We start from the raw sequence: 19,624 nt of genomic DNA, 5'->3' as shown, positions 1-19,624 counted from the left end.
TTATTTTATTTTTTTATCAGCTTTTATTTCCAGGCCGGTTCTACAAACGCTGATGGCTTACCCGTGTCGTCAAAGTCTACGTCTCCCAAACCTCTCAAAGTCATCGGCACGTTGGAACGTCAAAGTCGGAATCAACACGCATCCAAACGGACATGGGCGATCGATTGGTAGGGCTTGGAACGGAAAGACAACGGGACAAGAGTCATTGACCAGCCTCGCGGGCTAGGATAGGCTAGGCTCCGGGTCTACTCTCACTTTTAATTCCTTCCAAAGAGATCCTGTGGTCGGAAAGAGAACGGGACAAGAGTCGTCGACCAGCGTTCTTGGGATAGGCTAGGCTCCGTGTCCGCTCTTAATTACTATTAATTCCTTCCAAAGATAATCTGGAGGCGGCTGCTATGGCTCTGCCCGTGCTAATCTTGCTCCAGCTCCTATGGTCTGCACCGCCTTCCTCATCCAAATTCCTTGGTCCATCCGCGCTCGAAGCCGACGCGGTCGGTTGCGGTTGGATCCCCTACCCTTTCGGCGTCAACGGCTCTTCTTTCCGACGAGCTTTTGAGCTCACCTGCGACCCCAGGGAGGGTGGCTCCGTCACGCTTCCTCTGGGCTCCACCAACCTCAAAGTTCTCAACATCTCTTTGAAGGAAGGCTACATCCGTGCGGTCCTCGAGGGGTTCAGCTGGCGCTGCGCCCGTGATTCCACCGAGGACGACCAAAACGTCCAAAAGGGGCTTGACCTGGAAGGAACTCCGTTCACCTTCTCCGATGCGAGGAATAAGTTCACGGTGATCGGGTGCGATGCCATGGCCATAATCAATGTCTCGGCCCGCCACTCGACCGGTTGCGTGTCATTCTGCATCACGCCGGAGAGCGTGATCGACGGGTCGTGCTCGGGGGTGGGGTGCTGCCAGGCCTCCATTCCCAAGGGGCTCAAGAGGTTCCAGATGCAGTTCTTGAGCATCAGGAATCTGACGCACAGTCTTGTCGGGCCTCCAGTCTCATCAAAGGGCTCAAGAGGTTATGGGCAGTTCTACAACAACTCGCGGCTTCCATCAGAAGAAACCACCACCGAGCGGTGCACCAAGGCCTTCGTGCTGGAGCAGGGTCAGTTCAGTTTCTCGGCGAGCGAGATCAGAAGGGACATTAACCTAGCGGAATGGCACACAACGGCGTCCGTAATCCTCGACTGGGCGATTGGCAACGAGACTTGCGAAGAGGTTCGTAGAAGGAACGTCACGGACTGCGCATGCAAGGAGAATAGCTTGTGCTACGACGTGCCGAATCGTGCTGGTTATCGCTGCACATGCCAGAAGGGCTATGACGGGAATCCTTATTCTCCAGGTGGATGCAAAGGCAAGAGGTCTAATCCCCTGCATGCCTGGAACTCATTATTCGCACTAGATGGACTTTCTCTTTTTTTCATAATAATAATAATAATAATAAACTTTGCATCGATGGCCCAATCTGGTTTACTGATTAGGAAGGGCTTCTCTTTTTCCTTTTTTTTTTTTTTTTCTTTTACTCGGATTCCATGATTTTCCAGACATTGACGAATGCACTGACGGCAGCAACCCATGCGTCGGGAGGTGCAAAAACACGGATGGTGGGTTCCTCTGCCCCTGCCCGCTCGGAACTAGCGGTGACGGTAAGAGGATGGGGACTCGCTGCAAAAGGACCACTCCTCTCGTAATTGGTCTCGGTAATTTCTTTGGCCCTTGCATGCAAGTAGTATGAAACCATGCATTTATAATGGCAGCCATCATTATTGCCGTCATCGTTGCTGCCATCACTCCATACCGATAAAATTATTGGACGGTAAGCTACATGCAAATCAACTGTTGAAACCATCAGAGCAAAAATATATAGGATTGCTCGGCACTGATGAGCCCCAGCAAATTATTAATATTGATGCTGAATTCAATCATTTAGATCTTTTCCGCAACTCTCTATGCTTGCTAACCTGTGAACACGTTGCTGAAACTTATAGGGTGTTTGGATGCCTAAAATTACACCTTGTGAATAAGTTGGGGCCACGCTCTCATGTTGCTACAGGTGTAAGAAGGATGAAGCAGAAGGGATCACAGTGTCCATCCTTCTGAATAAATTGTCATGTTCTAGAACTTCTTTTTAAAGAAATCTTTCTTCATTTTAAATTTTAGCATTTAAATCTGATAGATTCATGTAAATTATATACTTTTCTGCAGGTGTGGGGCTAGGTCTATTAATTATACTAGTCGTTGGAAGCTTGGGAGCATACCGGGAATTAAAGAAGAGGAAGATTGCCGAACTCAAACAAGAGCACTTTCTGAGAAATGGTGGCTTGTTATTGCAACAGCACATCTCTACTCGTGAAGTCAGTCCCAGGATCTTCAGTATAGCAGAAATAGAAAGGGCAACCGATGGCTTTGCTGAGAATCGCGTTGTTGGGAGAGGTGGATATGGTACCGTTTACAAAGGAATTTTGTCAGATGAGAGCGTTGTGGCCATTAAGAAGTCCAAACTGGTGGATGAGAGCCAAATTGAGCAGTTCATTAATGAGGTAGTTGTTCTTTCTAAGATCAACCATGAGAATGTAGTTAAGCTTTTGGGCTGTTGCTTAGAATCCCAAGTGCCCATGCTAGTTTATGAATTCATACCCAATGGAACCCTCTTCCATCACATACACAACAGCCGCTCTTCTTCTTCAATGTCATGGGAGAATCGTCTGAGAATCGCTACAGAAACGGCTGGGGCACTTGCCTATTTACACTACAAAGCCCCCATACCAATCATTCATAGAGATGTCAAGTCCCCCAACATACTCCTAGATGAGAACTATACTGCAAAAGTCTCAGATTTTGGAGCTTCAAGGTTGGTCCCATTTGATCGAAGTCATGTGACCACTCTTGTTCAAGGGACACTAGGCTACTTGGACCCCGAGTACTTCTACACTAGCCAGCTGACGGAAAAGAGCGATGTCTATAGTTTTGGGGTAGTTCTTGTGGAGCTCTTGACCACAGAGAAACCTGTATCTTTTCGCAGGTCGGAAAGGGAGAGGAATCTTGCATCACATTTTGTTACGTTGCTAGAAGAGAATCGCCTCCTCGAAGAGGTGGACTATAAGTTGGTAAGGGAGGCTGGTCGGCGGCACCTACTCGCGGTCGCACAGCTTGCCATGAGATGCTTGATTCTGAAAGGTGAAGAGAGACCGACGATGAGAGAAGTGGCTGTGGAGCTTGGTGCACTGAGAAGGCTCATGATGAAGCAGCGATCAGAACAACAGAGCGAGGTGGGGGACCCCTCCGTGGAAAAGCCTTTAAATGTGAACGACTTTGAAAGCACAAGACCACACAGTATGGAGTGCCATTTGCTATCACCCATGGATACCCCCGTATGATTAATTTTGTGTCATCTGAAGCAGAGGCCAGCTAGGACATGGTATAACACATGATAGTCATATCTTGCATGTGTAATGGTTATAGAGTATCTAAGATTAACCACACAATGGGGCTATATATATACATATTTTTTCATTTTCCAAGAACTGTCTTGTAACTTCACTTTATAAAATTTGGTAAGTCTTTATCTCTTTCCAATTTTTGCTCTTCTCTGTAATTATTCATTTCTATATTTTATTTGATGCTAGTTCATGATAGTTCTGGGCTGGCCAATCTTATTGATGTCGAGCTTCATGCCATTCCACATATTATCAAGTAGTCTAGAAATTTTTTACAATTAAGCCTGGAGCTCGGTAGATTCTATACAATTAGGACCAGGTCTGGACATACATGGTAAAATTAAAGGCTGACCAAACCACGGTATTATGTTTGCACCCCCAGATACATAAAGAGATTTGGGTCATGTTAACCTGAACTCAGATACATAAAGCGGAAACTGAAGTTTTCATTTCAAAATTTGATTCTTATGAAATTATTTTATCTTATTTAAAAAGCTATAAAAGCAGCCCTGGTAAAAGATTTTACCACAATAATGCTTGAAGTACTCTCCATGGGGATCTGGAGCAATGTTTTTTTTTTTTTGGTTTGGTAAAGTGGACTAGAGCTCATATTGAAGATAAAGAAACAGAGTCTAAATGTGGGCTTACAAACAGAGCCAAGAGAAGTATTACATCGTACCAAGGACCTGGACATAAGATAACTATTAAATCATACCAAGGATCTGGAGCAATGTTTACACGACGGTTTTTTGCAATGACTTGCCTCCACCTTTAATTGAGATATGGCTGCACAGCTAACACTATATCATCGGTCCAGTTCTCCATTTATCAGTTCAGAGTCATTGAGCTTAGCCTTGCATCAATAGTAGTGGCAGCTGAGTCGATTGTTTTTGGAAGTCATGGGGAAGACATTCTAGCTGACCAATTATGGAAGGCAATTTCAAATGTTCCTATTGCTATAGTCATGATGAAGACAATCTAGCAGACCAATTATAGAAAACAAAGTCAAATAAGATTATTGTTTTGATTATTATCTTTCTGTTTGTGGGTTCCATCTTTTTTTTTTTTGGTAAATTAGATTTACATTTAACTAATCTAAACGAATAGATGTATCCATATGAGTTAGAAAATAAAATATTTAAAAATCGAACAGAAAGACCTGTAGAAGAAATTTATAATGTTGATCAATCATGATATATCACATAAGATGCCATCCAGTTAATAGTACTATTAGTCTCTCTATAAATATGTGCAGGTTCTATATTTGAGTTTGCTTGATTTTTTTGTAAATCAGGACAAAAATGTTCGTCTTTCATTGGCAGTGGCAGACAGAGCTCTTTCTATCATTGTAATCCTTTTTTGTTGTTTCAGAGTTCGCTTTGTTTTTAATCCCTCAAGTATGTATTGCATTTTAGAATTCTAGTTGCACTACTAAAAATTATCATAGGAATTTAGAGTTATATTTGTTGCGGCCAATCCCCCCATCATCCGATCATCGGTGTCGTGCACCTATAAAAAAAGTCCTCACTGATCGAAGATGCCTCCGATGGAGACCCTCCGATGGTCAAGTCAGAGAGGAGATTAGGCAACAGTAGAAAATCAAGAGCTCAGCGGAAGAGAGAGAAGGAGAGAGCTCAAGAGCTTAGGGGCACCTCAGAGAGCTTGAGGAAGCTTGCCTCAAAACTTAAAACTTAGAACTTACCAATACTATTGCCTTACCCCATTTTATAGTAGAACACGGTATGGTCCCGTCATTAATGGTGCAGACAACTAGGGAGTTGTCAAATCGTCGTGGGCTGTCAAATCTCCTTGGGCTATCAAGTTACTGAAATTAATCTGTGTCCTTGGCAGGACAATGCCCCAGAGCGGCCATACTGCATATCTCTGACAGGACAACTGCCTATAGCGGTTGTACGACGTTTGGACGGACTGACTGACTATATGTCGGTATTCGACTGTCGGGACGTCGGGTGATGACTCGAGAACACCGTCGGTTGATCTGGTGCCTTGTAGAAGTCGGACGTCGGCTGCCACCCCCGACAGTGAGTCGGTGATTTGGGTTCAGCCGCTCGGCCGGTTAGGAACAGTATGGGTTTGTTCGGCCGGTATACCTTCCGTCGGATGCCGTCGGCAGCCATTGTCGGTAGTCATTGTCAGAGTCGACCGTCAGGGTCGTCCGTCGGAGTCGTCCGTCAGTCCAGTCGGTAGAGTCGGGCATCGGTCGGACCTGTCCGAGGGTAAGTCGGCATAGAGGGGTCAGTCGGTATATCCCAACAGTTGCCCCCCCCACTCCTGAGTCGGATGTCGTGTTGGCCAGCGTTTCCACGTGGGCGACAGCTTCGGGTGAAAGGAGTGATTTTCCAGCGCGTCATGCTCCGACTCTGACGACCGTATTAATGAACGATCCGGTGTCAGACGTCGCATTGGGAACGCAAATCGCCGTCTCCTTGGGAACATGAACCGTCATCTTCTTGGGAATGTGAACCACCGTCTCCTTGAGAATGTGAACCACTGTCGGTTAGCGAATCTCGAGACGTGATCTTTCCGCCACATATCGGGGGGCTATTGGGTTGGAGCCGTTCACGCGGATGGAGGCGATATGGCTCGATCTGGGGGTAGGTGCATCGAACCATCGGACCGAGGAATGGCCCAGGCGCTGCCACGTGTCGATATCCGGGAGATCCTCGTTTGACGTGTTTACATCTCGACCGTTGAAGGGCTTTATATATATGCGGCCACTTACATCCAAAACTTCACTTTTTGCTGCAAATCTGTTCCTGGCACTGAGGCCCTGTCGAGTTGTCCCCCAGTTCCAGGTAGTTATTTCCGTGCTCCCCCTTTGAAAGCTCTTCTCGAAGTTTTGCCCGTTCTTGTCTCCTTGCTTCCTTCCTCCTTTGTCATTTTCTTTTTGTTCTCCTTTTTGGGGCTAGCGTCATGGCTAGAACCTCTTCTCGAGGAAGTCAGTCAAAAAATCCGACCGACGATTCCCAATCGACCCTGGAGGTGGAGGTTTCTTCACTTTCGGAGGCAAACGTCGAATGGCTTAAGGAGTAGTATAGTATCCCGGAGCAGTTCGAACTCTTCGCCCCTGAGGCTGAGGGTCGGGTTAACAACCCTCCTCTGGGCCAGGTGGCCTTTTATGTCGAGGACCTTCGGGCAGGTCTTCACTTCTCGATTTCGAAATTCATCTAGAATATCTTGGATTATTACGGGCTTTGCCCGATGCAACTGGCGCCGAACTCAGTCCGGTTGATAATCAGTTTTGCCCTGTTGTGTCGGCTTTTGCCGACCTTTCCTCGTATCTCTCTCTTCCAGGCATTCTTCATCCTCCGACCCCACCCGAAAGCCCGAGGGTGGTGGTTCTTCAATCCCCGAAAGGGTCTTTCGTTCATCATCGATCTTCCATCATCGATCCATGGATGGAAGAACCAATTTTTCTTTGCTTCCTCTTCGCTACCTTGGGGGTTCTCTTTCCGCTGGGGCGACCCTCGGACTCAGCCGAACAAAAACAGTCGGGTGGAGACTGGAGACCGAAAGGACTTTCACCAACTGAAGGATGTGTCGGTGTCGAAGCAGAGAAAGCTCGTCACCGAGCAAGCTCTGTACGATGCCGGCCTGAGTTCGATTTCCCGTTTAGGTACAGTTCGATATGTCGGTCATTTTTGTCTTTTTCTTATCTGTCTTCAGACTTGTACTAACCTTTCGTTGAAATTGCAGGCATGCCGTCGAGGGTGAGATTGACAGATGCTGACATTCGGCAATATGCGGCGAGAAAGAGACCGACGCCTGGGGCCGGACCTTCGCGGCCTCCCAAGAGGCCTCAGATATCATCTCCGACTGACATTGAGATGGCGGCAGCGCAGCCTGACACCAACTCAGCCGCATCCTTCCTCATGGTGGGCCAGTAGTAACCCTGCCGCAGGACCTTGTAGGCCAAGGATTTGCCCCCCAAGTGACTCCCGCAGATCCCTTCGTGCACTTCTCTGAGTTTGTAATCTGCGTCGGTCGGTCCCAAGCACCTGAGCAAGGGAAGGGAGAACAACCTTTTGTAGAGTCGGCCATCCATGATCACATATTGGGAGGTCGACCATCGGAGCCGTCTGGCCTCCGTGGGATCTTCAGGGCTGATCCCGTCGGTCAAGTACCGAACAATCAGATCCATCCAGCTTGGTTCGGCCATCAGTTGTAGCACCTCCTTGATCTTGTCGATGCTTGGCTGCTCGAGATTCTCCACGAACGTCCAGCCCAAAGAGTCGAAAGCCGAGGTCGCCAACTTGGAGAGTGCGTCGGCCCGGGCGTTCTCCGACCTGGGGATATGGGAGATCTCGAAATATCGGAGGTACGCTGCAAGATCCTTCACTTTCTGGAGATATTTTGTCATCGCTGGATCTCGCGCCTCGAATTTGCCTTTGACCTGCCCCACGATTAGCTGAGAATCGAAGAATACCCGGAGGCTGTCGATCCCAAGTTCCTTCGCCATTCTCAAGCCGACGAGGAGTGCTTCATACTCGACTTGATTATTGAAGGCTTTAAAATCGAATCGGAGGGCGTACTCAGTGACTACCCCCTCTGAGCTGGTGAGCAGGAACCCAGCCCCACTCCCCTGAGCGTTTGAAGCTCCGTCGATGTGCAGTACCCAGGTGGAGACCGAGTCAGGCTCGGAGACCGCGGCTTGTCCGGGGTTCACGCCTTCCGACCTTTGGTCGATCGTCTGGCATTCTGCGATGAAGTTGGCCAGGACCTGGACCTTTAAGGCAGGTCGCGATCGGTACTGTATGTCGAACTCGCTGAGCTTCATCGCCCACTTTGCCAGTCATCCCGATGTGTCAGGTTGGCGCAATATCGCCCTCAGGGACTGGTTGGTGAGGACCACAATGGCATGCACCTGGAAGTATGGGCGGAGTCGTTGTGCGGAGACGATCAGGGCGAAAATCATCTTTTCTGTCTTCGAATATCGAGCTTCAGCGCCGCAGAGCACTTTGCTGGTATAGTAGATAGGTTGATGGGTTCGGCTCTTATTTTTTCGGACGAGCACCGAACTGACCGCCTCGGGGGAAGTGGCCAAATAGAGATACAGTGTCTCCCCGACCTCTGGCTTCACAAGCAACGACGGAGAAGCCAGGTACCTCTTCAGATCCTCGAAGGTCCGTCGGCACTCATCCGACCAAGAGAAGCCCTTCGCCTGCCTCAGGATTTTGAAGAACGGGAGGCATCTTTCGGCCGATCGAGAGATGAATCGGCTGAGGGCAATGATTTTTCCATTCAGCTGCTGGATCTCTTTCTTGGTGTTCGGGTGGCGCATGTCGATGATTGCCTTTATTTTCTCAGGGTTAGCCTCGATTCCACGCTGAGAAACGAGGAACCCGAGAAACTTCCCCGAGGTCACTCCAAAAGCGCACTTAGTCGGATTCAGCTTCATTCGATGTTGTCGCAAAGTGCGAAAAGCTTCTTCGAGATCTCGAACATGATCTGCAGTCTGCGCACTCTTTACCAGTATGTCGTCCACATATACTTCCATATTGCGCCCGATCTGATCTTTGAAGACCTTATTGACGAGTCGTTGGTAGGTAGCTCCAGCGTTCTTCAGCCCGAAGGGCATCACCCTATAGCAGTAGAAGCCCTTGGGGGTCACGAAGGCAGTGTGCTCCTCATCTTCGGATGCCATCCAGATTTGATTGTACCCGACGAAGGCGTCCATGAAGCTGAGCAGTCGATAACCGGACGTCGCATCCACCAGCTGGTCGATCTTTGGAAGTGGAAAGCTATCCTTCGGACAGACCCGATTCAAGTCAGTGTAGTCGATGCAAATCCTCCACTTCCCGTTGGCTTTCTTCACCATGACAACATTGGCGAGCCAATCGGGATATGTAGTTTCTCTGATGAAGTCCGCCTCGAGTAGCTTGTCCACTTCTTCATCGATGGCCTTCTGTCTTTCAGGAGCAAAAGACCTTTTCTTCTGCCTCACCTGCCTCATCGTCGGGTCGATGTTGAGTCGGTACATTATTATTTCCGGGGGGTGCCCGACATATCCGCTGCCGACCAAGCAAATATGTCGGCGTTGGCCTTCAGCAGCCCCGCCAACCGTCGTCGTTCTGGGTCGGGTAGTTGAGACCCGACCCATACCTTTCGGTCAGAACTCTTCGCTATCGAGATTGGAACGAGCTGTTCGGTCGGTGAACCCCGTTCTTCCTCCTCCCGTGGGTCTAGTTTGTCGATCGTCAGGGAGCCCTTCAACTCGTCGCTTTGAGCAGAGATCTGAAAGCATCGACGAGCGAGCTGTTGGTCTCCGCGCATCTCTCCGACTCTATTTTTGGTCGGGAACCGAACCAAGAGATGGTACGTTGAGACAATCGCCTTAAGAACGTTTAGTCCGGGTCTTTCAAGTATGGCGTTGTAGGCCGAAGATACTTGGACGACCGTGAAAGTCAAGTGGACCGTGCTTTGTCGTGGTTCGGTGCCGACTGTTACGGACAGAGTAACTTCTCCTTCCGTCGTGACAGCGTCCCCAGCGAAGCCTATCAAGGGCGTAGAGATACTTTTGAGTCGGTCGGTCGATAGTCGCATCCGGAAGAAGGTCGAATAAAATAAAACGTTCGTTGAACTTTCGTTATCTACAAAGATTCTTTTTACATCATAGTTCGCTATTGTTGCCAAGACAACAACAGCGTCGTCGTGGGGAGTTTGGATACCCCGAATATCTTCTTCCGTAAAAGTAATCACGTCGTCCGGGTGTAGCTTCTTCGTCGGCTCCCCTCCAGCAGACGTCCTCAGGCCCAGTCGTTTGGAAATCATATTGATGACCCCGGCCGTTGGTTGATTGATCATCACTTCTTCAGTCAGCTGGGGTCGGTGGTCGGCAACTGGTTGAGTCGGCGGGTTCCTCCGAAATTTATCGAGATACCCCCGGTGGATGAGAGCTTCGATCTCATCCTTAAGCTGGATGCATTGCTCGATATTGTGATCGTGGCCCCAGTGGAATCGGCAGTACTTCCGTCGGTCGAGGCCCTTTGCCTTCAGAGGCGAAGGCCGTCGCAGGTACTCTTCCCCTTCGATCTCCATCAAAATCTACGCGTGAGGAGCAGAGAGAGGAGTGTAGGAGTCATACCTGGGGCGTGTCGGCCTTGGGGTCTGCCGTCGGGGCGACCTCCGATTCCGCCGCGGGGGTGAGACTCGACCGTCGGTCGGGGGCTTGCTAGGTTCGACAGGGTCCCGACCCTTTCTTCGCTTCTCCTTCGGGCCCTTGAACTTGGTCAAGCACTGGTCGGAGGCTCCTTCGTCCGCACGCATGTACTTGTACGTGCACTCCAATAGTTCGGCATACGTCCGGGAGAGGGTCTTGTCCAGGGAGTAAGTGAACCGGGATGCCCTTAGCCCCCATTTCATGACCGAGATGGCCATGTCTTCATTGAGATCCCAGACCTCAAGTGTGGCCGCGTTGAATCGCATCACGAAGTGTCGGAGCATCTCATTTTCTCCTTGTTTGAGGGAGAAAAGGCTGTCCGACGTTCGCGGCGGCTTCCGGCTGGTGCTGAAGTGGGCCACGAAAGAGTGCTCGAGCTGTCCGAAGGAGTGGATACTCCCCGATCGAAGACCAGAGTACCAGGCCCTGGCAGCTTTGCAGAGCGTGGTGGGGAAGCCGATGCAAAGGAGAGCGTCGGTTGCCCCTTGAATCGTCATGAGAGCCTTGTAGCTCTCCAGATGGTCGATTGGGTCGGTGGAGCCGTCGTAAGGCTCCACATGCGGCATCTTGAACCGACTGGAGATCGGTTCATCGAGGATGAGTCGGGAGAGAGGTTGGGCGGTCTGGAAGTCGACGTCGTTTGAAGACTTCTGCCCGTCCGCCTGCAGCTGTGTGAGCCGACGGTCGATTTCTTCGAACCTGCGTTCGTAGTCGTCGGTCCATCGATGCTGGGAGACCCCAGGAGTGGAGTCTCCGGAAGAGTCCGAGAGAGAGGCGGACGGCGTTCGCGGTCGCTTCTCCTTCTTTGCTCGTTCTAGCTGGGAGAGAGAATGTCATCGGGATCGATGGGTGTCGCGCCGCGGCCGCCCCTCCTCTCGGTAGGAGCGCTGTGGCAGGTGCTCCTGTGGAGGTGACGGAGATCGATGCGGGCGTCGGTGGCTGCTCCTGGAGGGCATCGGACCCGCCGTCGGTTGTCCGATCGGTGATGGTGGCAGCCGGACCGGTTGTTGCTGAAGGCTTTTGATCGCATCCGTCAGCACGGTCATCTGCCGCACGATCGTCGCGATCTGCACCTCCGTGGTCATCGCAGGGTGCGGAGAGCTAGGTTCCGCTGCGGAGGGTGGAGGAGAGGCCTCTTCCCGATGGGAAGAGCACCTCGCCGATCCGGTGACCCTCGATCGCTGAGCTCTTGTCTTTGTCATCTTGAATTCTGTGGGGGTTACAATCTCTGGTGCTGTCAATGAAGCACTAACTCGTCACTATGAGCATTGGTGCCCCCCTACCTGGCGCGCCAATCTGTTGCGGCCAATCCCCTCATCGCCTGATCGTCGGGAACGAGCTCCTGCAAAAGAAAGTCCACACTAATCGGAGGTGGCTCCGGCGGGGACCCTCCGACAATCAAGTCAGAGTGGAGACTAGGCAACAGTGAAAAGAAAACAAGGAGCTCAACGAGAGAGGGATAGAGAGAGAGGGAGCAAGCCCAAGAGTTTTTCGAAGGGACCTCTAGCATTGTTGCCTTCTCCGATATATATAGCGGAGCATGGTATGGCGCCGTCATTAATGGCGCGGACAATTGAAGAATTGTCAACTCACTGAAGACTGTCAGAGTCGCCGTAAAGGTGTCAAATCACCGTGGGACTGTCAAATCGCTAGGGTTGACCATGCCTTAGGTGGGATAATGCCCCTAGGCGGCAGTGCCGCATGCCGTTGTCAGGACTGACAGTCTCTGGCAGTAGTACGGCGATTGGAGGAGCCGACCGACCATAGGTCGGCGGCCAGTTGAGGGGCGTCGGGTGAAAATTTGGGCCCCTTCGATAGTCAGTCGGGCAGGTTGCAGGAGTCGGGCATCGGACTCCATAATGCAGTCGGTTGGGAGAGCGGAAAAGATCTGTCCGACCGATGTATCCTCAGTCGGTCGATAGCCGTCGATCGATCGGTAACGGCATCCATCGGTCGGTCGGTCGGTGAAGTCGGATATCGGACATGTAGGTCCGATGATGAGTCGGCATGAATAGGATCGGTCGGTATTCCCCGACAATAGGCAATGAGCTCAAGTAAACTATAAAGCCTGCTTTCTTGCAGTGAATGAAACTATGAAGCCTGTTTGTTCTCACGTAATTATAATTTTGCTGCTACGGTGAGGTCAGTTGCCTTCCAGAAGCACCACTCCTTTGTGTGGATATTCTACAGACGGAAATGGCCATCTTCTTTGTCTTGATTTAAGATAATTTATTTAGTATTTTTTTCCTTCTTTTCGTCTTCTTTCTTCTTTCTTCTTTCTTTTTCTTTTTTGTGCGGACGGGGAAGCGGTCAAGATTGGCTTATGATACCGTGGACACTTTATCGTAAGGGACAAATAAAAGCCATGACTTCTATGATGTCACTGGACCTCGGTTACTTGCTGGAAGCCATTCCCTTTCGTGGGTCACGTGAATCTTAGCTTGGGTTACATGGGGAGGAATACATTCGGAGGAGGAAAACACTGAAAAATAAAACCTCGTTAAACTCACGGTGGTGACAAGAATCAAACTCCACTATTTGCCGATTGAAAGTTTTTTAAGATAAGTTACAAAGACATCCTCCAACTATTCATGGTTTACATCCTCAAAGTTTTACTTTTTTTATTTTTTATTTTTTTAAATTAGAGCACAAAACTTAAATTTTAGTTGCAATGTGATGCAGCTGTCCACCGTAGGTTCAACACTGTTAATAATGACCGTCAAATTACTAATTCATCCTCTTTGAAAATCTAGTTTGGGAAAAAATTTTTGAATATTACAGACACACCCTTCAATTTTTTGCAATTTGAAGTTACAACTTCGAATCTTCAAAAAGTTATATTTGGCCCCTCTTTTGTTTGCTACATTTGCGACTATTTATGGGGTGAAATCCTTCGTGTTAGTCATCACATCTCACTCTCTAGCACTTTATTTCGATGCCAACAAACCTCTTGTGATTCGGAAGTAACTAGACATCATGTTAAGTATTTTTTCTCAATTTGATGGTCCAGATCTCATTCTCCAAATTTTTATTTTTCTATATCAACTTTCCTGTCGTCTCTGTGTAATATGGTAAGTTAGGAGTACAAATGAGTCGAATAGCTCGAGCTCGACTTGAGTCCAAGTTTGACTCAACTCAATTATTTTCGAGTTCAAATCAAACTCGAGTAGCTCGAATAATTTTTCAAATTGAGATTGAATAGTAAGATATTCGATTCGAAAGCTCACAAATCGATTCAAAATTATATATATTTTTAATAATATTATTTTTATTTATAATATATACATTATTAGTAGATTTAAGGTTCGATTTTAAGCTCGAACTCGACTTTGAGTATGGCTTGGTGGATATTTGAGTCAAGTCAAATCGATCTTGAGTTTTACATATTTTTCATCGAGTCGAGTTCGAACTTGGGATATCAAGACTCGATCGATTTCGAGTTGAATTTCGAGTTTGAATATTTTGAATCTAGTCAAATTTGAGCTTCCAACTATTTGACTCGGTTTGCATTGATTACATTATACTGATAAGGATGGAGGATTATATTATTAAAAAAATTATATCTTCTTCCTTATTCTGTATTATTGTATTCAAGAGATCCGTGAGACATCATGTTTAGAAAAAAAGTTAAAAACTGCATCCTCTTCGTGCGTTGTATACGGAACACCCATAGAATCACCTTCTATGATTGACTGTGGTCCAAGAAGTCTTTAACGGAGCCCTCAGCCTGTAGGTATACCAAAAAAAAAAAAAACAAAAGAAAGAAGGAAAGGTGGGTAGAGCTGACGGGGATGTTGGGTGAAGCTGTGCAAAGAACTTTGGATAGAGTTCATACTTAAGCCATCCACAATTTCCAATTTCCCGGTTCTTTCCTCTTCTCTTCGTCGGCTTTCGGAGGGTGAGGCTGTTGAAGTTAAGATATCAGAAGACACCTGTCATTGTTGTGTATCATTCCGAGAGAAAAAGAAACGCATGGTTCTTCTGCAGCTATTCATGCTGCAGCTTCTATGGCTGGCACCACTTTCATCTTCCAATATGCTGGATCCCTCGGTGCTGGAAGGAAACTTGCCCCAGTGCTACAACTGGACCCCTATCCAATATCCATTCGGCGTGCTACGCAACGGCAGCGTCGGCCCTATTCCCCTCCCCGGTTTCGAGATTCGCTGCGACGTCGGCCATGGAAGCCGGCCCATGCTGAAGCTCGGCAGTGACCTCTACCAGCTGCTGAACATATCGCTGCCCCATGGCTACGTCCGGATCGTCAGCCAGGTAACTGCATCGCGGTGCCGCGGAAACTCCTCCGGCGACAGCCTCGGGCCCTACCACGTCCCCGATCTGATGGGTACCCCCTACACGTACGTCCTCTGCCACGAGGAACAGATTCACGGCCACCAGGTGCGACGCCATCGCCCTGATCCACGGGTCAGGCAACAAGCGAGTAAGCAGCGGGTGCGTGTCCTTCTGCTTGGACCTACCGACCGTTATCGACGGTGTATGCTCCGGCATGGGGTGCTGCCAGGCACCGGTGCCACCGGGGCTCAAGAATTTCCGGTTGGAATTCATCAGCCTAAGAAACCTCGCCGGGTAGACGAGCGAGTTGGCGAAGTTGCCGTGCAGCAAGGCGTTCATCGTGGACAACGCCTGGTACCATTTCTCCCCGGACGATCTAAAGGGGAAGCAGGGTGACGAGTTCGGGCCCGTGTTTCTGGACTGGGCGATATAGAACCAGAAGTGCGAGGAGGTCAGGAGGAGGAACGCCACGGACTACGCGTGCCAGGACAACAGCCACTGTATAGATCCGCCGGATATAGCCGGCTACCGCTGCAGCTGCGACAAAGGCTACGCCGGCAACCCGTACAGCCCGGGTGGATGCAAAGGTATGTATTCTAATTATTTATCTGGATGTTCGGAAAAATCATTAATTAGATAGAGTTAGCCTAGCTACCATATCACCCATCACCGACAGGCTCTCGCAGGCTCAATGAAAATTTCAAACCAGTCTTCTAGGTTACTGAAGACTCATTCTACCATAGATAAAATCAACAAAAAATCCACATATCAGTTGATTGTTTGTTAATTGTTATTCATTATGGATGATGAGTGTAGTTAGAAATTTATTGGACGGTCTCCATAAAGAAAAAGATTTGGTTGCAACAGTCATACCACATCAAATTTATCACGATCAAATCAGAATATTTGTATTTTATCGATTGTCGTATATTTAACCAATTCTTATGATGATATCCCATACTATTCCATTAATCTCTGATTTTTGATTAGATTGTTACAAATTTGATATGATATCACCGTCACAATGAATATCTTCTCATCCATAAAGCTCTTTTCTTTTCCCATTCCACTCCTTTTCGATCCAGCAAGGCCGTGTTCACAAGTACCCAGTAGGTGATTAAGTTGGAAATTCCCAGTTAACTCAGGATTCGCTTTCTGGCTTCCTACGAACTCAATTTGGGTATCGTTTAATCAAGAATGCCACCAAACATGTTTCTTCCCCTTCATCTTTCATCCTTTTTCAGTACCCATTATGATTGTCTCCGCCCATCCCCATCGCCCTATTTCTCACTACCTTTTGTAAATAAGAAAACACGATCATCATTGTAATTCATCATTTTGTTGTGCATCATGATTACATCGGATGAGTTGAATTCTAACCAAGGTATCCAAGGTTTTTGTTTCCTAATTAAATATATGGATGTTATGTTGATTTTGTAAAGCTACGTTTGGGCCTTTATTGAATTGTACTTGTCAAACCATCTGGTTGAATCATGAAAATGTAAAGTCTGAAATCCTTTGTATATAAATGAGCGGACATGATACCATCATCTGTCTGTATATTTCTTAAAAATTGGACTGAAAATCATATGAAAATTGAGTCTGTTGTCCCATCTAGTTGGCATCTTCAAAGATCTGTGCAAAACTCAATTTTTCGATTTCCGTAAGAAAAAAAAAATCATTTATTGATCTATTTTTCTTTCCACGGAATTTGTATTGAGAGGTGTTTGGTTGATAGAAACATGCTTAAATGGACAGCATAATTCATGAATTCTGCAGAATTTGTAATCCAAATTATAGAAAAATTGAAACCAACCCCCCAATAGAATCTTGGAGGACCAAACCAGGCCCACATACCTCTAAGATAAAGCACACATATTTGCACTTGCCCTCCAGAAACATCCCAATCAAGACTTCATATTCCTTGCCAAGCCAAAGCATTAAATAAATCATCATGATCATCATCACCATCACCACCAAGCGTTCCCCTTGCCTTTAATTAGTGCAACATTACACGTCATTGATGAGGCGGACAATAATTATACTATCTAAAACACTTAGAGGACTCTGCTTGTGCACCCTTTGTCATATAGGCACATACCGTCCAAACTTACCATCTGCATGTATGTCTGCCCCAATAGCTTCAATAGTGAATATTTAGATTAAAAAATCAAAAAAAAAAAAACTTTTTAGATTTGCTAGAAAAGCTTTTCCAAATTATAATTTGACTGCCAACAGCGGTATATTGGTAAGTTTATAAGCTTGGTTGTGTTGTAATAAATGGGACCATTGTTGACCCAACATTGTTGGATAGATGTTGAGCTTATAAATATGGTGACCAAAAGCAATTTATAGAGTAATACATGCAAATCATTAGTTTGCAGTGGATTACTTCCTCAACACATTTTATTTCAGATTAATATATGTAAGATGTCCTGATTTTTCAGTATTATAACATCCATCCGACATAAATACATGACAATATCACGGTAACGGCCAGCATGGACACGGTTGTAGATCATAACTATTTCAATATTATGGCATAGATTTATATATTCATATAAATATTGTTAAAATATATTTACAAAAAATAATGTTAGATCTATAATGCATTTGTCATACCAATACTGCAAAATGGTCACTATAAAAAAAAATATATATGTATGCATTTTATTCTATCAAGAGTTTGAAATCTTTGGCTTTTTCTTGATTAAAAAAAAAATATATATTAGCTTTATGGACCCTTATCATAAACATCCTAGTTGAGCATAATAAATATTTGGCTTTAATGTTTTCCAGAGATGGTAGTAATTTATAACAGCAATATTGAAACCATAATTTGTCCATGCCCAAAGGAACAACGACCAGCGGTAGCAGAAGAGTAATTTATATGTTTGTAATTATGGTTACTTGTTGCAATTTCGAAAGTCAGCGAGCTTCTAATTTTAAAACTGAATGGCTTATGAAGTCTCTCTCTCTCTCGTAATCAAAGGCTTGTGAAATCATTAGTTGTTGTCTAGGGGAGACATGTTTAATGACCCATAACTGTTGGCACTGGGTCATGGCCTTGGTATGATGGTAGGAAATCTGTCAGTAGAAAATCATTCCCTATTTTTTTTAAAGAAAAGGGAGAGGAGTACCTCCTAACCAGTCACCTGGGAATAGATGGGATTTTTTGGTACGAGGTGTAGATGGGATTTAGATCATATTATTACATTGCAGTCCAATAATTTTACCAACTGCGTTAATTAGCATCTTTATTTTTTTTTTTCAATTTCATTTTGGGTGCTACCAACTAACCTAAAAGCTATAAGAAATGAAAAATATATACCCACTTCCATCCACCGAGCTCATTTCCAATTTTTATAATTTAGGGTTACAGTAATAAGTTTCTGGATAATCTAATACTTACCATCAAATGTGACTTAATTAGTTATGTTAATCATACATGTTCAATTGCATGTTAGGCATCGACGAATGTGCTCATCCGGACACCAACCCTTGTGCGGGGAAATGCACCAACACGATAGGGGCCTATAAGTGCACTTGCCCACAAGGAACGAGGGGAATTATCCTTCTTATTTTTTATGTTTTATTTTTATATTATTTGATTATGGCAAGTTCGAATTCGCACCTTACTTTCAATTATTTGTTATCATCCTGTTGGGTAAATTCATAGCGTGCAGTGATGTAGTGTGAGAACTGCAGGTTTGTCACCCAAATGTACAACCGGATCATAAAGGGGTTGTATGATTCCGATTTATATAAAAATTTCAAACTTAGTCTTCTAAGTTATTGTTCTAACCGTGGTTAGGAAAATTAAAAAATAATTTTATTTGAAGCTCGATCCCCATTCTCTGGTGGTGCGTGCACTCTTTCTTACAGAGTTGGACATGTTTGGATCATCTCCATCTCAGAAACCGATGGTTCTCACGCGCAAGCAACATTGAGAGATAAGCAGCACCAATCCATTTTTGAGATGCCTAAACATTTTGAATGGTGCATAACTACATAATCATCAAACATTGACATATTATCATCTTAGGCAGTGTTTGGCAGTCTAAGAATATTGATGATTTGAATGTTCTTATCCCAATGACCTAAGATCGTAATATTTGATAAACCATGATCCAGCGATTAAAGATTTTCAAATGCCTATGATTAACTTATTTGGTATTTTAAAAAAATCCATATAAAATAAAAATTATCCATGATGTATTGCACAAAAATATATTTATTCAAATAAAATATTGACATATTTATCAATATATCAGCAATTAATATGCTCCATAAAAATATATTTGTTAGTCCGATAAATTATTAATTCTATAAAAATATATTAATTATTATTATAGAAATAATATTTTTATTTATACTTATAATATTTTATTTATCAATATGAATATTTATTTTGATTAAAAAATAAGACAAATAAAAGTAATATGTTAAATACTTTTATATATAAAAATAAAGTATAATAAGATATTTCTATTCTAATTTAAAATTATCATTAAATCATAATATGATAATAATATGATTAATAATATATTATAATATAATATATCATAAATATAATATATAATATCAATATAATATAATATTATATATATATAACATTGATATAATATATTAACAATATATTGGTATATTAATTTTTTTGCTAAATTGAGGGATATTTTTATCCTTACAAATTTTAGTCCAACATCACTGCATGGAGG

General features: G+C 45.4%; 2 protein-coding genes across 2 annotated transcripts; both read left to right on the top strand.

Annotated features, from left to right (window-relative positions):
* Nucleotides 1–278: 278 nt before the first annotated feature.
* Nucleotides 279–3,575, top strand: LOC105044005 (wall-associated receptor kinase 5). Its single transcript, XM_010921772.4, has 3 exons — nt 279–1,353; nt 1,544–1,699; nt 2,205–3,575. The coding sequence occupies exons 1-3, from the start codon at nt 399–401 to the stop codon at nt 3,374–3,376; spliced, it is 2,283 nt and encodes a 760-aa protein (XP_010920074.1). The 5' UTR covers nt 279–398; the 3' UTR covers nt 3,377–3,575.
* A 10,828-nt stretch (nt 3,576–14,403) lies between these two features.
* On the top strand, nt 14,404–18,745 carry LOC140857110 (uncharacterized). Its single transcript, XM_073255476.1, has 2 exons — nt 14,404–15,493; nt 18,374–18,745. Exon 1 carries the CDS (start codon nt 14,589–14,591, stop codon nt 15,300–15,302), a length of 714 nt encoding a protein of 237 aa, XP_073111577.1. The 5' UTR covers nt 14,404–14,588; the 3' UTR covers nt 15,303–15,493; nt 18,374–18,745.
* Nucleotides 18,746–19,624: the final 879 nt, after the last annotated feature.

Source organism: Elaeis guineensis, chromosome 4 (genome assembly GCF_000442705.2).
Source record: "Elaeis guineensis isolate ETL-2024a chromosome 4, EG11, whole genome shotgun sequence".
Classification (NCBI taxonomy): domain Eukaryota; kingdom Viridiplantae; phylum Streptophyta; class Magnoliopsida; order Arecales; family Arecaceae; genus Elaeis; species Elaeis guineensis.
The sequence above is the reverse complement of the archived record's forward strand: the minus strand, read 5'-3'. Positions and strand labels throughout refer to the sequence as shown.